At 63.1% G+C, this 16943-nt stretch overlaps 1 protein-coding gene across 2 annotated transcripts; it reads left to right on the top strand.

The window, feature by feature from the left end:
• The first annotated feature begins 362 nt into the window (after nt 1-362).
• Nucleotides 363-9637, top strand: GATA5 (GATA binding protein 5). Of its 2 annotated transcripts, none has more exons than XM_059705107.1 (7): nt 363-648; nt 790-1354; nt 2508-2683; nt 7029-7154; nt 7604-7691; nt 7960-8087; nt 8413-9637. In XM_059705107.1, exons 2-7 carry the CDS (start codon nt 811-813, stop codon nt 8566-8568), a joined length of 1218 nt encoding a protein of 405 aa, XP_059561090.1. In that variant the 5' UTR covers nt 363-648; nt 790-810; the 3' UTR covers nt 8569-9637. The 2 variants fall into 2 exon arrangements, with proteins under 2 accessions (XP_059561090.1, XP_059561089.1); XM_059705106.1 differs by having other exon boundaries at nt 462-593.
• Nucleotides 9638-16943: the final 7306 nt, after the last annotated feature.

The following is a 16943-nucleotide window of genomic DNA, read 5'->3' on the forward strand; positions in this document are numbered from 1 at the left end:
CATCGCCGCGTGTCCGTGAGGGTGTCCACCCGCAGACACGGAACTCCAGGCCAGCCTCGTGGAATCCGGGGCTGGAGACCCGCGAGTCCCCCGACAAACTTAGTCTCCGAGCCCCCGCTACCGGGCGGCCGAAAACGCCGCCGGCTCCTGTCGCCTGCGCTGGCGGGATTCGACGCTGGGTGCCCAGCCCGCGCACCCTCGTCGCCTTCCTGCGGAGCCCGCGGGCAGAGCCTGCTCGGTCACGTGGCACCGCGGCCGCAGCCCCGGCACTGACCCCGCTGGGAGGGAGGAGAGGGCGCCCGGAGGGAAGGGGCGGCGCGGCGGGGCGGGGCGAGGCGGCGGGGCGGCTCGAGCGCCCGGGATTCCCAGCGGAGCCCCGCGCCCCGGGCTCCCAGTCTCCAGACCTCCTGTCACCAGCCCCCCGCAGCCACCGCGCCCTCGGGCGCGCACGACGAGCCGGTGAGGGCCGCTCCGTGGCTTGGCGCCTTCTCCCAGCGCGGGGCCGGCGCCCAAGTCCTGCACCCTCCGGCGGGACACGCCGGACCCTTTTTCTGAGCCGCCCGGGAGTCTCAGAAGCCCAGACCGTGGAGGAGGTGAGCTTGGAGTTTCGGCTGCGAGCCGGCTACCCCTCGCCGGTCCGCCCCGCAGGTCCGGGACTTGCCCCGAAAACTGCCCGGCTGGAAAATGGGAAGCGCGGCCCGAGCGGCCGCACCTGCCGGGCAGGAGCTCGGGCTGCGGGAGGTGCAAAGGTGCCGTGACGACCTCAAGGCCCGACCCTCTTCCCCGCAGGTCAAGGCCAACTCCGGGAAGATGTACCCGAGCCTGGCATTGGCCCCAAGCCCCGGCCAGGCTACCTACGCAGACTCAGGCGCCTTTCTGCACGCACCAGGCGCCGGCTCCCCGGTGTTCGTGCCGCCGGCGCGCGTCCCCTCTATGCTGCCCTACCTGCCGGCGTGTGAGCCCGGCCCGCAGCCCTCCGCGCTCGCCGCGCACCCCGGGTGGGTGCAGGCGGCCTCGGCGGACTCGTCGGCCTTCGTCTCCGGCAGCCCGCACCCGCCAGCCTCCCAGCCGGCCGGAGCCACCTCCTTCTCCTTTGCGCACAGCCCCCCGGGGCCGGGCGGCGGTGGCGGCGCGGGAGGCCGGGACGGCGGCGCCTACCACGGCGCACTGCTGGCTCGCGACCCGTACCCGGCCCCGCTCGGGCGGCCTGTGGGCGCCTCATACCCCACCGCGTACCCGGCCTACGTGAGCACCGAGGTGGCCCCGTCCTGGGCCTCCGGACCCTTCGAGGGCAGCGTTCTGCACAGCCTCCAGGGCCGGCCGGCGGGCCTTCCTGGCCGAAGAGCCACCTTGGGTGAGTGCGGGGCTGGGGCAGCTCCACTGGGTCCTCGGCCGCCCCCGAGTGCCACCCGCACCCTACGAAATGCGGAGCTTTCCCTGCGGGGGGCACCCAGCTTGGGGCGCCAGGACCCGACAGTGCAGCGTCTGCTACGGCCTCGCCGCCCCGCGGAGCCCGGGGCCCTGAATTCCCTTACACGTTAGAGGGGAGTGTACCTATGTCTACCTTCCTCCATCCGAAGCCAGCATTTTGGATGGAGCCTGCACGGTAAACGTCTCTGAAAAGTTTCGGAAGTGATTTCGCGAAGTTCAAGCCACGGGTTTCTTTCCGTAGGCTGCCAGCTCGTCTCCCAGTTAGGACCTGGCCCCGGCCTCCCCGCCGCAGCTGGGGAAGTCGGACTCCAGACCCACACGGCTGAGAACACTCCACCCTCCACCCATTTCTGCGGAGTCAGGCCCTGACACCTTCTCACCCCGTGGCCGAACCCAACGAAACCCAGGCCTCGGGGCCGCCCTTGGGGACCCCTCGGGCCAATCCTCTCGCCGCCAGCCGCAGCCCAGACCGGCCTTTTGGCGCCGCCGCCGCCCCCTCAGCGCAGGAAGCGGGTTGCTGGGCCCAGGCGCCCACCCGCCCGGCGCTGATTGATCCCCGCGCCGCCCCGCGCCCCGCCGACCTGAGCCTACAGGCCGGGTCTGTGTGCCCCCTGAGGCCGTGGGGGCTGCGCTGAGCTGCCTCCCGAAGTGGCGACCACAGCCAAGCTGACCGGTCTCGTTCCTTGTAGGATCTGGAGATCTGGCCCCGCGGATGCTGCCGCTCTGAGCAGGACAGGCCCCCCCCCCCCCCAGGCTCCCTCTGCACGCGGACCCCCTGCCTCTCCAGCGGGTGGAAATCACAGGCCCTAGAGCTGGACCCCGGCTGGGGTTGGGGCAGTTCCCTGTTTCCTCACCAATGGTTAATTTATGAAACCTTCCCCACTTTATAAAACCAACCCTGAGGAGTGTTTTAAATTTGCACAAACTTTACTGCATGTAAATTTACAGCTAGATAAAATATATTTTACAATAAAATAAATTTAAGGCACAGTTTTTAAGTTTGAAAAAGTGCCGCAGAGGCCCTCGAGCGCCAGGGAGGGACAGGGCCTCGTCCCATGAGCTGCCTGTCCCCGCAGTGTCTGACTTCTTGGAGGAGTTCCCTGGTGAAGGTCGAGAGTGTGTCAACTGCGGGGCCCTGTCCACGCCGCTCTGGCGCCGGGATGGCACCGGCCACTACCTGTGCAATGCCTGCGGCCTCTACCACAAGATGAACGGAGTCAACCGGCCGCTGGTGCGGCCCCAGAAGCGCCTGGTGAGTGTGGGACCCAGCTGGCAGCGTGGGAGTCCAGACCCAGGTGCTGCGTTCTGGGGATGCCCCCAGAGGGGTGACGGCGCCTCCCCACTGCTATGGCGGGAAGGGACAAAGGACCTCCTCCCGAAGCTTGAGGCTGTGACTTGGTGGGGTCTGCCTGTCTCCCAGTCTGGATAGGGACGGTCTGCTGGGGGCTCAGCCCTGTGGCTTTGAGGGTGACTGGGTGACAAGCTTCTTGTCTGGTGGTGGGGGCACAAGGGGCCTGGCATGGGCTGGAGGGGAAGCTGGATGCTGTGTGGGTGCGGCATTAGGGGACACAGCAGGGGCGCTGGGCCCGCTGTCCCCGATGTCCCTTTGGGGAGCACTTTCTACCGATCCTGAAGGGACGGGATCAGACCAGGGCTTCGGCTGTTGGTTGTTCGGTTGTTCCCTGGACAAATCCTGTTTTCACTTTTGGTTCCTTCTGCCGGGGCCTGTTGGGCGCTGGGGCCTGGGAGCCGGACTTTTGCCCCAGGCGGGGCAGAGCTCGGGAAGCTGAGCAAAGAGGTGAAGTTGCTTTGCTCTGTACGGTTCGCAGGCGAACGCTGATGTTCCCGTGACTGTGTAAGGAAGGGGAAGGGACTGCTTGATTTCGAGCTGTGTAAGGTGGCGCTGCCAGTGGCTCCTGCCGAGGTCTGGGCAGGGGTACGGTGCTGGGGGGCCGAGCCTTCTGGTCTCACGCTGGGATGAGTCCTGTCAGGGTCAGTCGGCCGGTTCTGGCCGGTTCTGGCGCAGCAGGCCCTGGCAGGGGTGGAGGGGGCTGGTCCCTGGCTGACCCTGGGGGGCAGCCCAGCCAGCCGACACAGTTGCCGTTCTGGGCTGGGTGGGTGCTCAGCTGCAGGCCTTTACTAGAAACCGAAGCGGCTCCGGGAGCATGGGGCCATCCTCCGAGCCCCAGACTGGACAGGTGGGAAGCAGCAGAGCGCCGCTGTTTGCACCCTCTGTTCTGGCCTGGAGTTGGGGCTCTGTGGGTTCCCCAACCTTCCTCCACTCACACTGTGCCTCTCAGAGAGAGCGGGCCCCTTAGAGTCCACATCACCCCACACTCTCATCTCTGCCCCTGCATTCATGACCCCCACCCCCTGGTGTGCTGTACCGCCCGTGTCTGGTGTGTCCCTCATTGAGGGGAAACAGGCTAAGAGGGGAAGGTACTAGGGGACCCCAAGCAGCAGGCCAGCCCTCCTCTGGCTCTTTCACTCTCCCTGTGCCAGGCCCTGAGCCAGGTGTCAAGGACATACTGGTCATCGGGACAAGATGGTGTCCCCACCTTTGTAGGGCCCACCTCCCAGCAGGAAACCCCTGACTTGGGGGTGAGCAGGCAGGGCTGCCATCTAAGCGCTGAGAGGTTATCCTCACAACAGCCAGAGCCCTGGGCACCCAGAGCCCATGGCAGACCCTGGGTACAGGCCAGGACTGTCCATCTCAGGGTCCCCTGAGTCCCCCTCATGCTGAGCCCCCTGCCCCTGTCCTGGGCCTCCTGGCCCAGGCCCCTGGGCGATGAATTCAGGAACTGTCCCCGCGCCGTGTGGTAAAGGCCAGATCAGACAGCTCTGCCGAGCACTTCGGCTTTGGCTGGCTCTGTGAACAGGCTGTCTGGGCACTTGGCCTGGTGAGGCCTCTGCTTGCTGGTCTGGGGAACACCGGGTACTTAGGGTGCCTGTTAAGGGGGAGAGCCCTGAAGACCACTCATCTCCCCAAGGCATAAGCCATGGAGGGTGCACAGCCTGGTCACCGTGTCCAGGCCCACGCAGATCTGAGTGTGGAACACGCCCAGGAAGTTTTTCTCAAGTGGGGCAGGGGGCTTACCTGTCTCTCCCCAAGCAGCATCTAGGGGTTCACTCTGGCCCACTTTGGGATTCCTGCCTGGCATTCAGGGAGGGCAGCCCCAGTGCTTGCCCCGTGGCTGGTCCTGGCAGGGCCAGGCTGGTGTGGAAACCGAGACTCTCAGAGAGTCCTGGGACCAGAGCTTGAGCCACATGGCTCCCGCCACGATGGGGCTGGGCCCGTGGCCCCAGGCTTCCCCCCACTCCAGTGTCTCACTGTCCCTGTGTGTGGCCAGACCTGAAGTCCCGGGGGGGCCTCCCCAGGAAAAACTTGTCCTGACCTTTAAACGACTACAAACACCCTAGAAGCTTGTCACCAAGATACAGGAACGTGACAATAACAAGCACCCCTCCCTGCAGGCTCATAGCTGCTGCCCTCTGCACCCATGTGCCTGCTTCGTCACTGGCAGGCTGGGTGCACCTTGGCCTGAGGTCTCCGTCAGTGTAGACAGGGCAGATCGTTGTGGTGGTTTCCATCACTGTGAGTGGGCCTCCCCAGCTCCTGCCGTCGGGCCAGGCGCTCTGCAGCCCCATCAGCCCCCTCCTGGACATTGGCCCGCAGCCCACGTCAGGGACAGTAGGCTCGTTGGCCTCTGGCAGCCTGGTGCCAGCCCCGGGAAGCGGCAGTGCCGTGGGGGCCCAGTGTTCTTCGCTGAGGAAATTGGACCTTGACTGGGGCTCTGACAGTTCACTGGCCAGGCGTGCCTTCTGGCACAGCCCTGCCTCGCAGGCTCTTGTCCCCCGAAGTGTGCCCTGAGCAACAGGGACACGAGCGTATCGGGTTAATGTCCCCCACGTTTGTCTCCCCTTCCGAGATGTGCAGGGGACCCGTTTGAAATTGGAGCCATTTTTCGAGGCTGCTGCACGCACCTGCGACCTGCAGCTGATTTCCTTCCCAGTGTCCCTGCTCGGTGGAGAGTGCAGCCCGCCCTGACGTCCTTGGGTGCCCCAGAGCTCAGGCGGCTCTGCTGGGCCCGCAGCCTTTGAAGTTTCACTTCATTTGAAAAGAACCGACCAAATCAGAAAACCAAGTGCCGCGGAGGGAGCGCCTGGCAGTCAGGGCCTGAGAGCGGCCGCAGCGCAGGTCCCGCTGGGAGGCAGGCAGATGGAGGCCCAGGAAGGCGGTTCCGCCCACCTGAGGGCACATGGCCCCTCAGGGCCTCTGAGCCCGTTTCCCCTCTGAAACGAGGCTAGTGAGAGGGCAAGATCAATGAGCAGACACATTGAATTCTTTTCACGGTGGTTTTTTCCCCATTTTCTTAATTTTAATTTAATCTCCAATTTCTCAACTTGGATCTGTGCTCACTGTAGGAATTTCAGACCCGGCTTCCCGGTGTCCCCTCACACTCCCTGGAGAGGGAGGCTGGGTCGCATGCTTTGGGAGGGCTGGGTGCTTGTGTATGTTTTCTGCATGCGGGCACCTTCTGTGTGCATAGCTCCCAGCACCGAGGGGCAGATAGAAGGGAGGGGCAGGGGGAGACCCTGGTGTCCAGTAAAAGCAGCTGCTCTCTGGACACGGTCGGTCTGTGGCCTCTGCCCGTGGAGAGGTCTTTCCAGGGCCTGTGTTTTCTTGGGAATGGCTGGTGCCCAGGCTTCAGACAAGCCCCCACTTCCTTCCCCGGCCACTCACAGGGGGCAGGTCTGCGCCCTTGACCGCTGACCACAGCCTGGGGGAAGTGGGTGGTCAACAAGGCTTGCTACCCTCAGTCATTGCAGAAGGAAGGATCCTAGAGACTGCTGACAGGTGGGGAAATTGAGGCTGGCCCTGTCTGCTGACCCCTAACCCCCCAGGTCAGGTTCCTTCCTGGCTTGGCTTGGCAGTCTCTTGATTGCCCTCGGGCTGGGAAAGTTTTAAGTATGGGGTCCTCATGGGCTTTTGTAGCAGATGTGGCCTGGGCTGGCCCTGGCTGTGCAGGGAACAGGCAGGGGCAGTACAAGTGGAGGAGAGGATGGGAGGAGTTCAGGGGCATCTGAGGCAGTGGCTGGTGAAGAGAGAGCAGCACCCCCAGGACAAAGTCTGGGGGCAGGTAGCTGGGGAGGGCTGGTGCCCTCAGCCCGCTGTCCAGTGGGGAGTTGTTGACTTACGCCCATGCTGAGTCCCAGGTCCTGGGAGGCAGGTGTCCAGAGGACCAGCAGGTCCCCACACGTCCAGCCTGGGGCCTGGCCTCTGTAGGTGCCACTCACCGTAGAAATATGGGGTCTTCATGAGATCCTAGCCCCACAACAGGCCTGCGGTGGATCTGGTATCACCCCCATTTCACTGCTGGGGAAACTGAGGCCCAAAAGTGAAGTGACCTGTGCCAGGCTCATGGGGCATGGACTCCAGGACAGCCTCACAACACCTTAGCGGCCCCACGAGGGCCAGGCCTGGCTGCCAGTCAGTCTGAGTCCACTTCCATCCCCCTCCTCCAGCTGTGCCTAGCCCAGCAGCCCAGAGCCTTGGGCCCCCAGGACCGGGTCTCACTGGCCTTCCCCTCCCACAGTCCTCGACCCGCCGTGCCGGCCTCTGCTGCACCAACTGCCACACGACCACCACCACGCTGTGGCGGCGCAACGCAGATGGCGAGCCCGTGTGCAATGCCTGCGGGCTCTACACCAAGCTGCACGGGGTGAGTGGGGCAGGGTGGATGGGGAGAGGCTGAGGGCTGCTGAGCCTGAGCTGGGGACAGGGATCCCCAGTTGGGTCACTTGACCAGCCTTCCTGGCACTTAGGGACCAGGGGGCTGGGGAGGAATAAGGTGGTGGGCTGGGGCTGGCCGTGTTACACATGGGGCCCCACACACTGCTACTTTCAGGCCCATTGTGCAGATGGGCTCACTGAGGCTCGTCACGTCACTGTGGCTCTCTCACAGCCATTCAGCCAGGGGCAGCAGCTGGACACTTAGTCTTGCCTCTGCACCCCAGGGTCCCCCTGGCCCTGACGGCTCCAGGAGGCTGGGGTGGAACAGCTCCTCCACCCGCCTGGAGGGAAGCAGCAGCCCAGGCGGCAGCTCGCCCAGCAGGGCTCCTGGCTGTACAGGGAGAGGGACCCGCCGCCCGCCCCTGCATGTCTCTGCAGGTGCCCCGGCCCCTGGCAATGAAGAAGGAAAGCATCCAGACTCGGAAAAGGAAGCCTAAGAATGTTGCCAAGACCAAGGGCCCCTCAGGTGCAGGGCCAGAGCCCCGGGTGCTGGGTGGGAGCCGGGGCCCCAGCCACTAGTCACTCCCAGCCCTCTGGTGGGGCTTGTGGCCCCTGTGGAATCACCTGGCCTGTCTCACCTTCCACCATTCAAGGTTTACATGTCCGCTGCAAACACTGTCCCCACCTGTTCTGGGATGGCTCTGGCTGGGGGAGGGGCAGGGAGCTCCCCGGCACTGAGGCAGGAGGGACAGGCTGTGTGGCAGCTTCTATAAAGGCCCCACCTTTCCTCCCAGGGTGCCCAGGGAACACCACAGCCTCCCAGCCGTCCTCCATCCCCACCCCTGAGAGCTCAGCAGCCACTCTGAAACCCAGGCCCAACCCGGCATCCCCTTCTTGCCCTGAGCCCTGCGTCACCTCCCAGGTAAGGCATGTGGGCGGGGTGGGTGCCCAGAGCTGGCTCTCGGGCACCTCCTCAGGGAAGCCTGACACCCTGGCCAGGCCAGGGCCCCTGCAGGCCTCTCCCAGGAGCTCGGGGCTGGCCACACAGCTGGTCGTTGGTACCGAGAGTTGACCTGTGTTAGACGTGGGCTGAGAGCCCAGCGTGTCATCACGTTGACACTCACAAGAGGTCCCCCTCTCCATTCCAGGAATGAGGGGACTCCTTAGGGTGAGGTTTCCTGACCCTACAATCCCACGTGAGGCAGCCTGGGTTCCTGAATTTATACACATCCCTGTCCTCCCTGCAGGCCTCCAGCCAGGTAGACGACCCCCTGGCTCCCAGCCACTTGGAGTTCAAATTCGAGGCTGAAGACTTCCCCCTCCCCTCCATGGCCCTGGGCTCCCAAGCTGGACTGGGAGGGGCCCTGCGCCAGGAGGCCTGGTGTGCACTGGCCTTGGCCTAGATTCCCAGTCACCCACCAGACCCACCTCGTGATTTGCGTTGCTTCAGCACAAGGGACAGCCCACTGGGCCACCTACCAGGAGAGACAGCAGCCAGCAGGATCTCGAGGCACTGGGCCTGCAGCGGAGAGGCCTGGACAGATGGCAGTCAGGCCCCAGAGTGGGGTGAAGGCCTTGGGGACAGAGGCCCGTGCCTCCCCAATAAGGGACCCCCCAAATGCTGCACGAGGCTTCACACCACTCTGAACAGGGGTGCCTACCGCCAACCTGAATTCTGTTGTCAACACTTGCCACTGCCATGTTTACAGGTGGCAGCTGCTGGGAAAAACTCAACCTTTTGTTGTGAAACCAGGATCACAGACAGAATGGCCAAGGCCAGGAAGACACCTCTCCTCTAAGCGCAGGACTGCCAGGGGCAGGTGTGCAGGCCATGCAGGCGCCACCCCCCCGCCCCGCACCGCCACACCGGGGGAAGCCCTGCACCTCACCATCCTCGCAGACAGTAAAGACCTTGTTCTGGTTGAATCTGTGTGTGAGCATCTCTGACAGGCAGAGTGAAGTACCTGAGCCTTTTCCGACCCACCGGCTGCTGGGGTGAGCGCACATCCAGGCTTGTCTGTTGTCCCAGCAGAATTACCTGTCATACCCCCTTCCTCCTGCAAAAGTCCTTCGCAGGTCGGGTGGTTACCAGTAAGTTGGTCCTGCCAGCTAGACACAGCTCTGCCCACGGGAGCTGATGGGTGGCTACTAACAGCTTAATGTTGGAGGCAACAGGGAGTGGAGGGGAGTGGGGCACAGCCGGCCGAGGGCCGTGGCACTTGTACCCAGATGCTACTTTAACCAACAAGACCTCCTGGTTTTCCCAGGGAAGCCAGAAACTGGAATTTTAAAAAAAAATGTAAAGTCTTCCAATTAAAAGCTTCTTTCCCCAACTCGCAACTTGATTCAAACCAGCTGCCAGAATGTCCGCTCACCTACAGCCCACTTTCCACACGCATTCCTTTTTTATTTTCTTTTTTTAAGACAAACAAGGCCATAAGAAAATATGTAAAATAAAGACCTTGATTTTGCCTTCCCGTCTCTATCACCTGTGGACCCTCCCGGCCTCGCGCAAACAAGTCCGACATCAGACCATCCCTTTCAGAAATGCGTCCCAGGGGCCGGTCTGCTGGACATCACTGGCCAGCTTGCGTCACACAAGGGCCCTGGAGGGCGCCTGCAGAATGGATGATGCCTTCGAGGTTGCCGGGCATTGCCCAGCCTCTCACACAGGGAGCTGCTGCAGGGCCGGGGCCACATCGGCGCAGACCCGGGGCCTGTAGCCGCATAGGGCAGCGGTCGCCAGCTGGTGGTCCGTGAGGTCCAAAAGGCTGGCGACCGCTGGCATAGGGAACGGCATGGCCAGTGCCAGGCTGCAGAAGAAACCCCTCGTGGGCAGGTCAGTCTGGCAGCTCACTACCAGCACTTCCCACAGGCAGGCTGGATGGGAGAGACGGCAGCAGGCAGTGCACCTGCCTGTGGCCAGATGTGAGATTGCTGCTAGAGAGAGCTGGCTGCCATCTCGTCTCCATGCCCACAGGTTTCCCAAGAGACTGTTCCCGGTGAGGAAACTGAGGCACAGAGAAGTTAAGGGGTCTCCCATTTCCTCGCCAGCCTCCCCTCCCCCCTCAGAGGGAAGCTCTGCCCTGTCCAGCCCCATCACTTGCCCTTCCTCCTTCGAGGGGGCGGACACCTGATGAGAGAAACTGAGGCACCAGAGAACACAAGGCATCCGGCCAACAGCAAGGCCCACGTGAGGGCCCAGGTGTGGAGGGGCTTGCAGAGCACCCTCACTCACAGTGCTGCTGCCAGGAGCCAGTGGCTTCTGTCGGAAGCTGTGTCCCCATCTGTAGGTAAGGGAGGTGCCCTGGCCTGTAGGAGTCCCCAGTATTGGAGGCAGCACTGCACTGACCAACCACAGGCTTCCTGGAGGTGGCGGTGGGGCAGGCGAGCAGGCGGGGCCTCACGGATGCAGGGGTGGGTTTGGCAGAGCGAAGGAAGAAGCCACCTCTCCCACCTCTTTTTGTCATTTTTAAGGACATGCCCAGGATGAGGGAGGCTGAGCCCCACCTCTGGGCATGGCGTTGCTGCTAAATTTAAGCCATTCTCCCCAGTGCCTACAGCCTTAATATAGCTGCTGGGCACCCCTTCCTGCAACCCTTCCTCCTGCTGCAGCCCCCAAGGCTCTGCCCTCTCGTCACAAACAACCGGACGCTGGGCTGGCAGGCCTGCAGCCTGGGCCACTTATCATAGTGACAGGGTGGAAAGGCCACCTCATGGGCGCTGCCTGACTGCACCCACTTCATCTCCAGCCTCTCTGCCCAGAGAGCCCGAGGAGGGGCGCCCCCCTGCAGCTGTCCCCGCCCATCTGCATCCCAGAGTCCACCGAGCCCCCACCGGGCTCCGCCCTGGTGCCTGGGGAAGGGAGAAGACCCCGCCGGTGAGCACACAGGGCACAGAAAGCGGCAACACCAGGACCCCTCGTCGGAGTTGCTTAAATCAGAACATTTTAAGGTGCCCTTCTCCCAACCTTCCAGCCCTTGGTGGCTTCACTCCAGTTGCAGGGCAGCAGCCAAACGTGTCCCAGGGACACTCCTGCAGGCTTGGTCCTCGAGGCAGAAGGACCAACACTTCCCCCTCCCCGCCCCTCCCCCCACACACACACACATCCTTGATGATGGGGTCAAGGTCTGTGACGTTCACCCTGCCTTCTGCCTGCCTTGCTGCAGGTGTCAGCAGCATGTTTGCTGGATGCATGGTGCACATTTGCCCCCTGGGCTCTCGGACGAGCACCACCCTGAACTCCTCCAGCCCAGCCGTGCCCAGACTGCAGAGCCTCTGGGGACCGGGACTAGAGCAAAGGGGCTCAAAGCCTCCTGGGCGCTCCTGGGGCCAGGCGGGAGGGACCAAGGAGCGCGGTCCTGGGGGAAGCGCTGGGCACCAGGTCGGGAGAAGACCAGGTGCCTCAGGGAAGGAATGGTGTCCTCCCCGCTCACTGCTCTTTCCTTTGCCACAAGCCCAGGGGAAGTGTGTGGCGACTCAGGGGCTGTGGTGTGGACAGGCTGTGTGGACAGAGGCCCAAAAAGAGGCTGATGAGGCTCTCCTGGGTCCCGGCCCCCCCATGGACCCTTTTTGGCAGACCAGAGGCCAGAAGGGTGGGGCCCCCTGAAGTTGGGAGGCTGTGGTGCCTGTTACCCATACACATCACATCTCGGCAGAGCCTGGCAGGCCCATCGGAGCCTGGGTGGGGGTGGCTAGCCCTCAACGGCCACGCGGAGGCCCTCGCAGGCAGCCCCCCTACAATGCCCTGCGAGGCCGCCAAGATGTTGACATGGACGGCTCCAGCCGACTTATTTATTATCTGATAAAGGGCTCTCGGCACCGCTGGTGGACAGTGTCTGGCTGCACTGGGGCCTGGGGGAGGGAGGAGGGGAGGGGACTGGAGGCCAGACGAGGCCTCTACATTGGACTCCAGGGCAGGACGCACAGAGGAATCTGGGCTCTTCCTCCCCAGCCACAGCCTTTCTTCTCTACCGCCCTCCGAGCCAGCGGGCCAAGGAGACGGCCAGCTCCCGCCCGGAGCTGTCCCTGGGGACTCCCAGCCTGGGTGTCACACCCTGAGACCTGTGCCTCGATGCCAGGCCCTGCTCTCACCGGTCCCAGGAACCCCCGCTGGGGCCCTCCTCTACCCTCCCACCCCCTTGGCCCAGAGCTCGGACTTTCCATGATGCAAATCTGGGCGTCTCTCCTTTGCTTCCAAATGCTCTGGCCCAGGTGCCGCCCCAGCAACTGCTCGGCTGGCTCCAGCCATGGTGGCCCCGTGGCCTCAGGGCCCCCCTTTCACGGCACCTGCGTCCACTCTTTGGTACTGGGGACACTTGTCAGCCTCCAAACCCATCATGGCTCTGGGCCTTTGCGTGTGCTGCTCCCTCGTCTGCGCCTAACCGACGGCATGTTACTCAGGGCTTGAGACCCTGATGCACCTCTTCCGCACGCCTTTCTCAGGCTGTGCGAGGTGGCTCCAGGGTCGCCTCCGGGCAGAGCCGTCGTGCCCTCCCTGGGGCCGCCCTTGCACAGTGGAAACAACCTAGGTGCCCAGTAAGAGCAGGGGAACGTGTCCAGTGAGCCTTTCAAGACCGCGTTGCAAGAGGATCGGGCAATTCCAGCTTATTCTGAAGTGCTTCTCCCTAAACCTCCGAGTCAGCTTTCATAACCAAGTGACAACGAAGGCGGCCTCCACGGGTCTCCGACCAGCCTCGCTGCCTCCTCGTGAGGGCGGGCCTGCATGGGAGCGGCAGTGGGGGTCCAGGACAGGTGACCTGGCCGCAACCCCAATAGGTCCCTTCCCATGGCAGGTTCAGCAGAAGCAGGTGACGGTCACTGTCCCTTCTGCTTGGCCTTTGAGAAGCCTGGAAGGCGGGCAGGCCCAGCTGGGAGCAGTGGCGCTTCCCCTGGCTGGTCACTTCCTGTCTGTGCAGTTTCAGCGTAGAGGCCACCTCTTCAGACAGGCCCTGCTTGTCCACACTGGTCCAAGCAGACCCCCATCCCGGCCCTCCTGCACCTCGGGTGAGGTGAGGTCCCCAGAGGAGGATTTGTGTGGGGCAAATTCATGGGAGAGAGACGAAGAGGAGCCTGTCCGGCCGTGTGCGGTGGCACCCTGCCCAGCTGCTCCTGCAGGGGTGGAGCGTGCAGGCGGCCCTGACACTGTCCTGCCCCAGGCACGGAGGCCGGCTCTCGCCTCCACACCAGTGCCGCCCTGTGCGTGCGATCAGGAAGGGGCTTCCTCGAATGGGCCCTGGGAGGAGGACGTTCAGCTGTTGTCTCCCTAGTCCCAGACCACCCACCTCCCCCTCTGAGCAGGCCCCAGGCCCCTGAGGCTCAGGGCCGAGGCCAGTTCAGACGGGGGAGCCGGGGCCTGTCCTGGGTTTGGGGTGTGGCAGGGCTGATGTTCCCACACCTGGACAACGCCTGCAGGGACTGCGAAAGGACAGAGGCCACTGGAGGGGCCTTCAGAGCAGGGCACACTCAGGGTGGCCACAGGGCGGGCAGCACGCAGCGGGACCAGCCTTACCCGGAAGCCATGGACACTGGCCAGGCTGAGCCTGCTGGATTCTGGTTCCCAGAAATTTGGAACTGACTCAGGATGGAGAGGGACAGAAGGCCCTAGCAGGGTCTGAGGGCTTCGTGTCTGACCTCTGAACTCATTACTCCCGAGTGGGTCTCCTGTGTGTAAAACGGGCCAAATTGCTCAACATAAACATTTTGGAGATTACACAATGGCCACGCCCTGTTCTGGCTTGTCTTTGTTTTCTAACACGCAGAGAACTCAGAACTCGGTGTGGGCAGGGCCCCTTGCTCTCGACCCCCAGAGGCCCTGGTGGCCAGGAATGGGCAGGTCAAGGTGGACCCACAGCAGGCCATGTGCCTGGACAGGGAGGGAGGGATGAGGTCAAGAGGGGCAGGCCAGGAATGGAGAGACCCAGACGGAGGGAGGCAAACGCAGAGAGACCCGGAGAGACACAGAGAGGCAACGCCGGACTCGGAACCCCTGACCCCGCACCACCTCCGGTCTGACGGCCACAGCCCCCTTTCCTGGTGGCCTGTCCTAGGGTTTGTTCCCTCCCCACTCTGTGATGCTGCTGGGCAGGGCCCCCAGGTGGGGTGACCTTGGGGCCAGTGGGGCGAGGAGCACCGGCCGGCCACGTGGGCGGTGTGGCAGGGCTGCCCATGGAAGAAGAGCAGGTGCCGGGGAGGCAGGCAGGGCGGGCAGCAGCAGACCAGGTGAGAGTTTTTCTAAAGATTCTGAAGGAAATATCAAAAACCCTTCATGCCAAGGTGAGTAGGACCGCTGGCCCCGGCCAGGACCCGCCCTCTCCTTTGCACTGGAGCCTCCTAACAATTACAAAACGGGGAGGGGGCGCTGGGAGGAGTCAAGGCAGCCAGGAGCCCCCTAGGATCCCACTGAGAGCTCAGAGGTCACCCAAGGGCACTGGCCAGCTTGAGGCCACCAACATGGCCTGCCCCTGGGGCTGAGCAAGCCTTGACCTGCCTAATAACCTGTGGGGCCGGGGCTTGAATTGGAGGGCGGTGGCCCCCAGGAGAGCAGGCACTGGTCTCCATCTTGAACTTGGCACCGCTGGCCCTTCTGCCACCCTCTGGGTCAAGGGCTGGGGGAAGGGAGACAGACGGGGCCTGGGCACGGTGGCTGGTCTGGCTTCCTCAGCTGAGCTAGGAACAGTGATAAATGGATTTGGGGGCCTTCCCTCAGGGACCACCTGCGTCAGTTCCACCAGGACCCAGTGGCGGGCAGTCGGCCACACCATGAGCCCCTCTGAGTCTCAGTGCAGAAGCCGGAGCCTGACATTGCCACGGGCACCTGGGAGAGTGCAATGACTTGTCCTGAAGCTTCTAAACCAAACACAGAAAACACTTAAAACAGAGCCTCCTCCAATCACCAGCACCCTGAGCGGGCGTCCCCGTCCCCACCCCCGGGCTGACAGACGGCAGCTCCTCGACCCGCGTCCTCCTCCCCAGCTCCGCAGGACTTTCTAGGGAAGGTTTAGGACACCGCAGCCCAGCCCCGCTAACCTCCTGACTAAAATACTAGGTCCATTCGCTTCCTGCAGCAAAGTCGTCCGCTCCCCCGCACCCCGCCCCCTCCCGCCCGTCAAGTTCTGAGCGTTTCCTGCACCAGGTCCCGGGACTCTGCGTAGTGCCAGCAAGAGCTCACAGCCACTCGCACATAAATCTCCCTTGTTTATTTTATGAATGAGAAGGGACATTAAATACTCAAATAGAGTCCATCGAGCACACTTCCAGCCCAAGAGACACTTAGAGCAAGTCAGCCCCTCTGTGGCCTTAGGGGATTCATAGCCAGGCCTGGGTGCAGCCGCCAGAGGGTCTCTGGGCAGCAGACAGTGTCCCCAAACCCACACCTCAGGGCCACACAAGGGCGTCAGCTCTTGGGGAGAGAACATGGGCATCAGGACAGGTGAACTCCACGGGTATTAACAGGCACTTTTTTTTCATTGATTTCAGAGAGGCAGGGAGAGGCAGAGAGAGATAGAAACATCAATGATGAGAGAGAATCATTGATTGGCTGCCTCCTGCACGCCCCACACTGGGGATCAAACTGTGACCTCCTGATTCGTGGGTCCATGCTCAACCACTGAGCCACACTGGCCAGACAGCAGGCACTTTGAGGGCTGGGTGACCTGACTGGGTCCAGGCCTGAGTCCCAGCTGCCTCTGACAGTGGCGAGCGGAGGGTAAGTGCGAGGCCATGCTTGCCTGGATTCCCATGGGCAGGGAGCTAGCGTGCCCGCTGTGTGGGCCGCCGATGCCACCCACCTGCCTGGAGGCAGCTTCGGCCCCCTGTCCTCTACCCTGTCTGTGTCCTTGGAGTTTCCCAAGGACCCCGGCCACCAGAGAAAACACAGGCCTCACCCCGCAGCCTCGTCTCTGCAGCTCACCACGAGCAGCGGCCCTGGTCAGCAGGTAAAACAGCTCGGCCCCAGCCTGGCTGTGGGACAGAGAAGGACCCCTTCCTGGGCCCCCCTGCGGACCCCCGGAGGGCGGTGCAGCCCGGGGAGCCAGGAGGAGAGAGGCTGCGTACAGATCCTTGAGACCCGCTGGCCCACCCCATCGTCCCTCCATGCCCCTCTCACGGCTCCCACCCTATAAAGACCATGGGGCCCCCCACTCTGCCGGGGACTCGGCTACTGCTCTGCCCCGCCCAGCCTTCACACAGGTGCCTGTTTTCCCTAATGAGATGGGGGCTCCCAGCATCTCCCCCACTCCTGCACCCCCTCCCCGACAGCTCCCGGCAGAGAACTCAATAAAGACCTGTCCTGGCAGAATCAATGAAGGACTCTGAGGGTCTAAGTGCCACCTCCCGGGGCCCAGTCTGCTCCAGTGCTGCAGAGAGAAGCTGGACCCCGCCTCCGGGGCTCCCGGCTCCCGGCTCCCGGCTCCCTGGAGACCCAGACAAACTCACGTTCCCTCCTCAGAGAGATGCCCAGAAAAGCCCAGACAATGGGCACTAAAAATACCCTGGAGCAGGCAGGATCTCCCAGGAGCATCTGTAACTCCACACGGAAGTTATAAATACTGAGTCATGTTAATGCAGAGCCATCAGTCATCCGGGGACAGCCACGTCCTTTGTGGGGACAAGGGATGTTGTCCAGATCTGTAATTTATTGCTCCTTACAGTTAAATCCAGCTACAGGCAAAGGGAAAACTGAACAAAGCAGGGTCTCCCGCGAGCAGCCCAGGGAGGGCAGGATCCGCACCTCCACCCTCCACCCTGACGCCTCGGCAGCCCAACTCGGGCTGCGGGA

The sequence above is a fragment of the Myotis daubentonii genome, chromosome 8 (assembly GCF_963259705.1).
Source record: "Myotis daubentonii chromosome 8, mMyoDau2.1, whole genome shotgun sequence".
Classification (NCBI taxonomy): Eukaryota; Metazoa; Chordata; class Mammalia; order Chiroptera; family Vespertilionidae; genus Myotis; species Myotis daubentonii.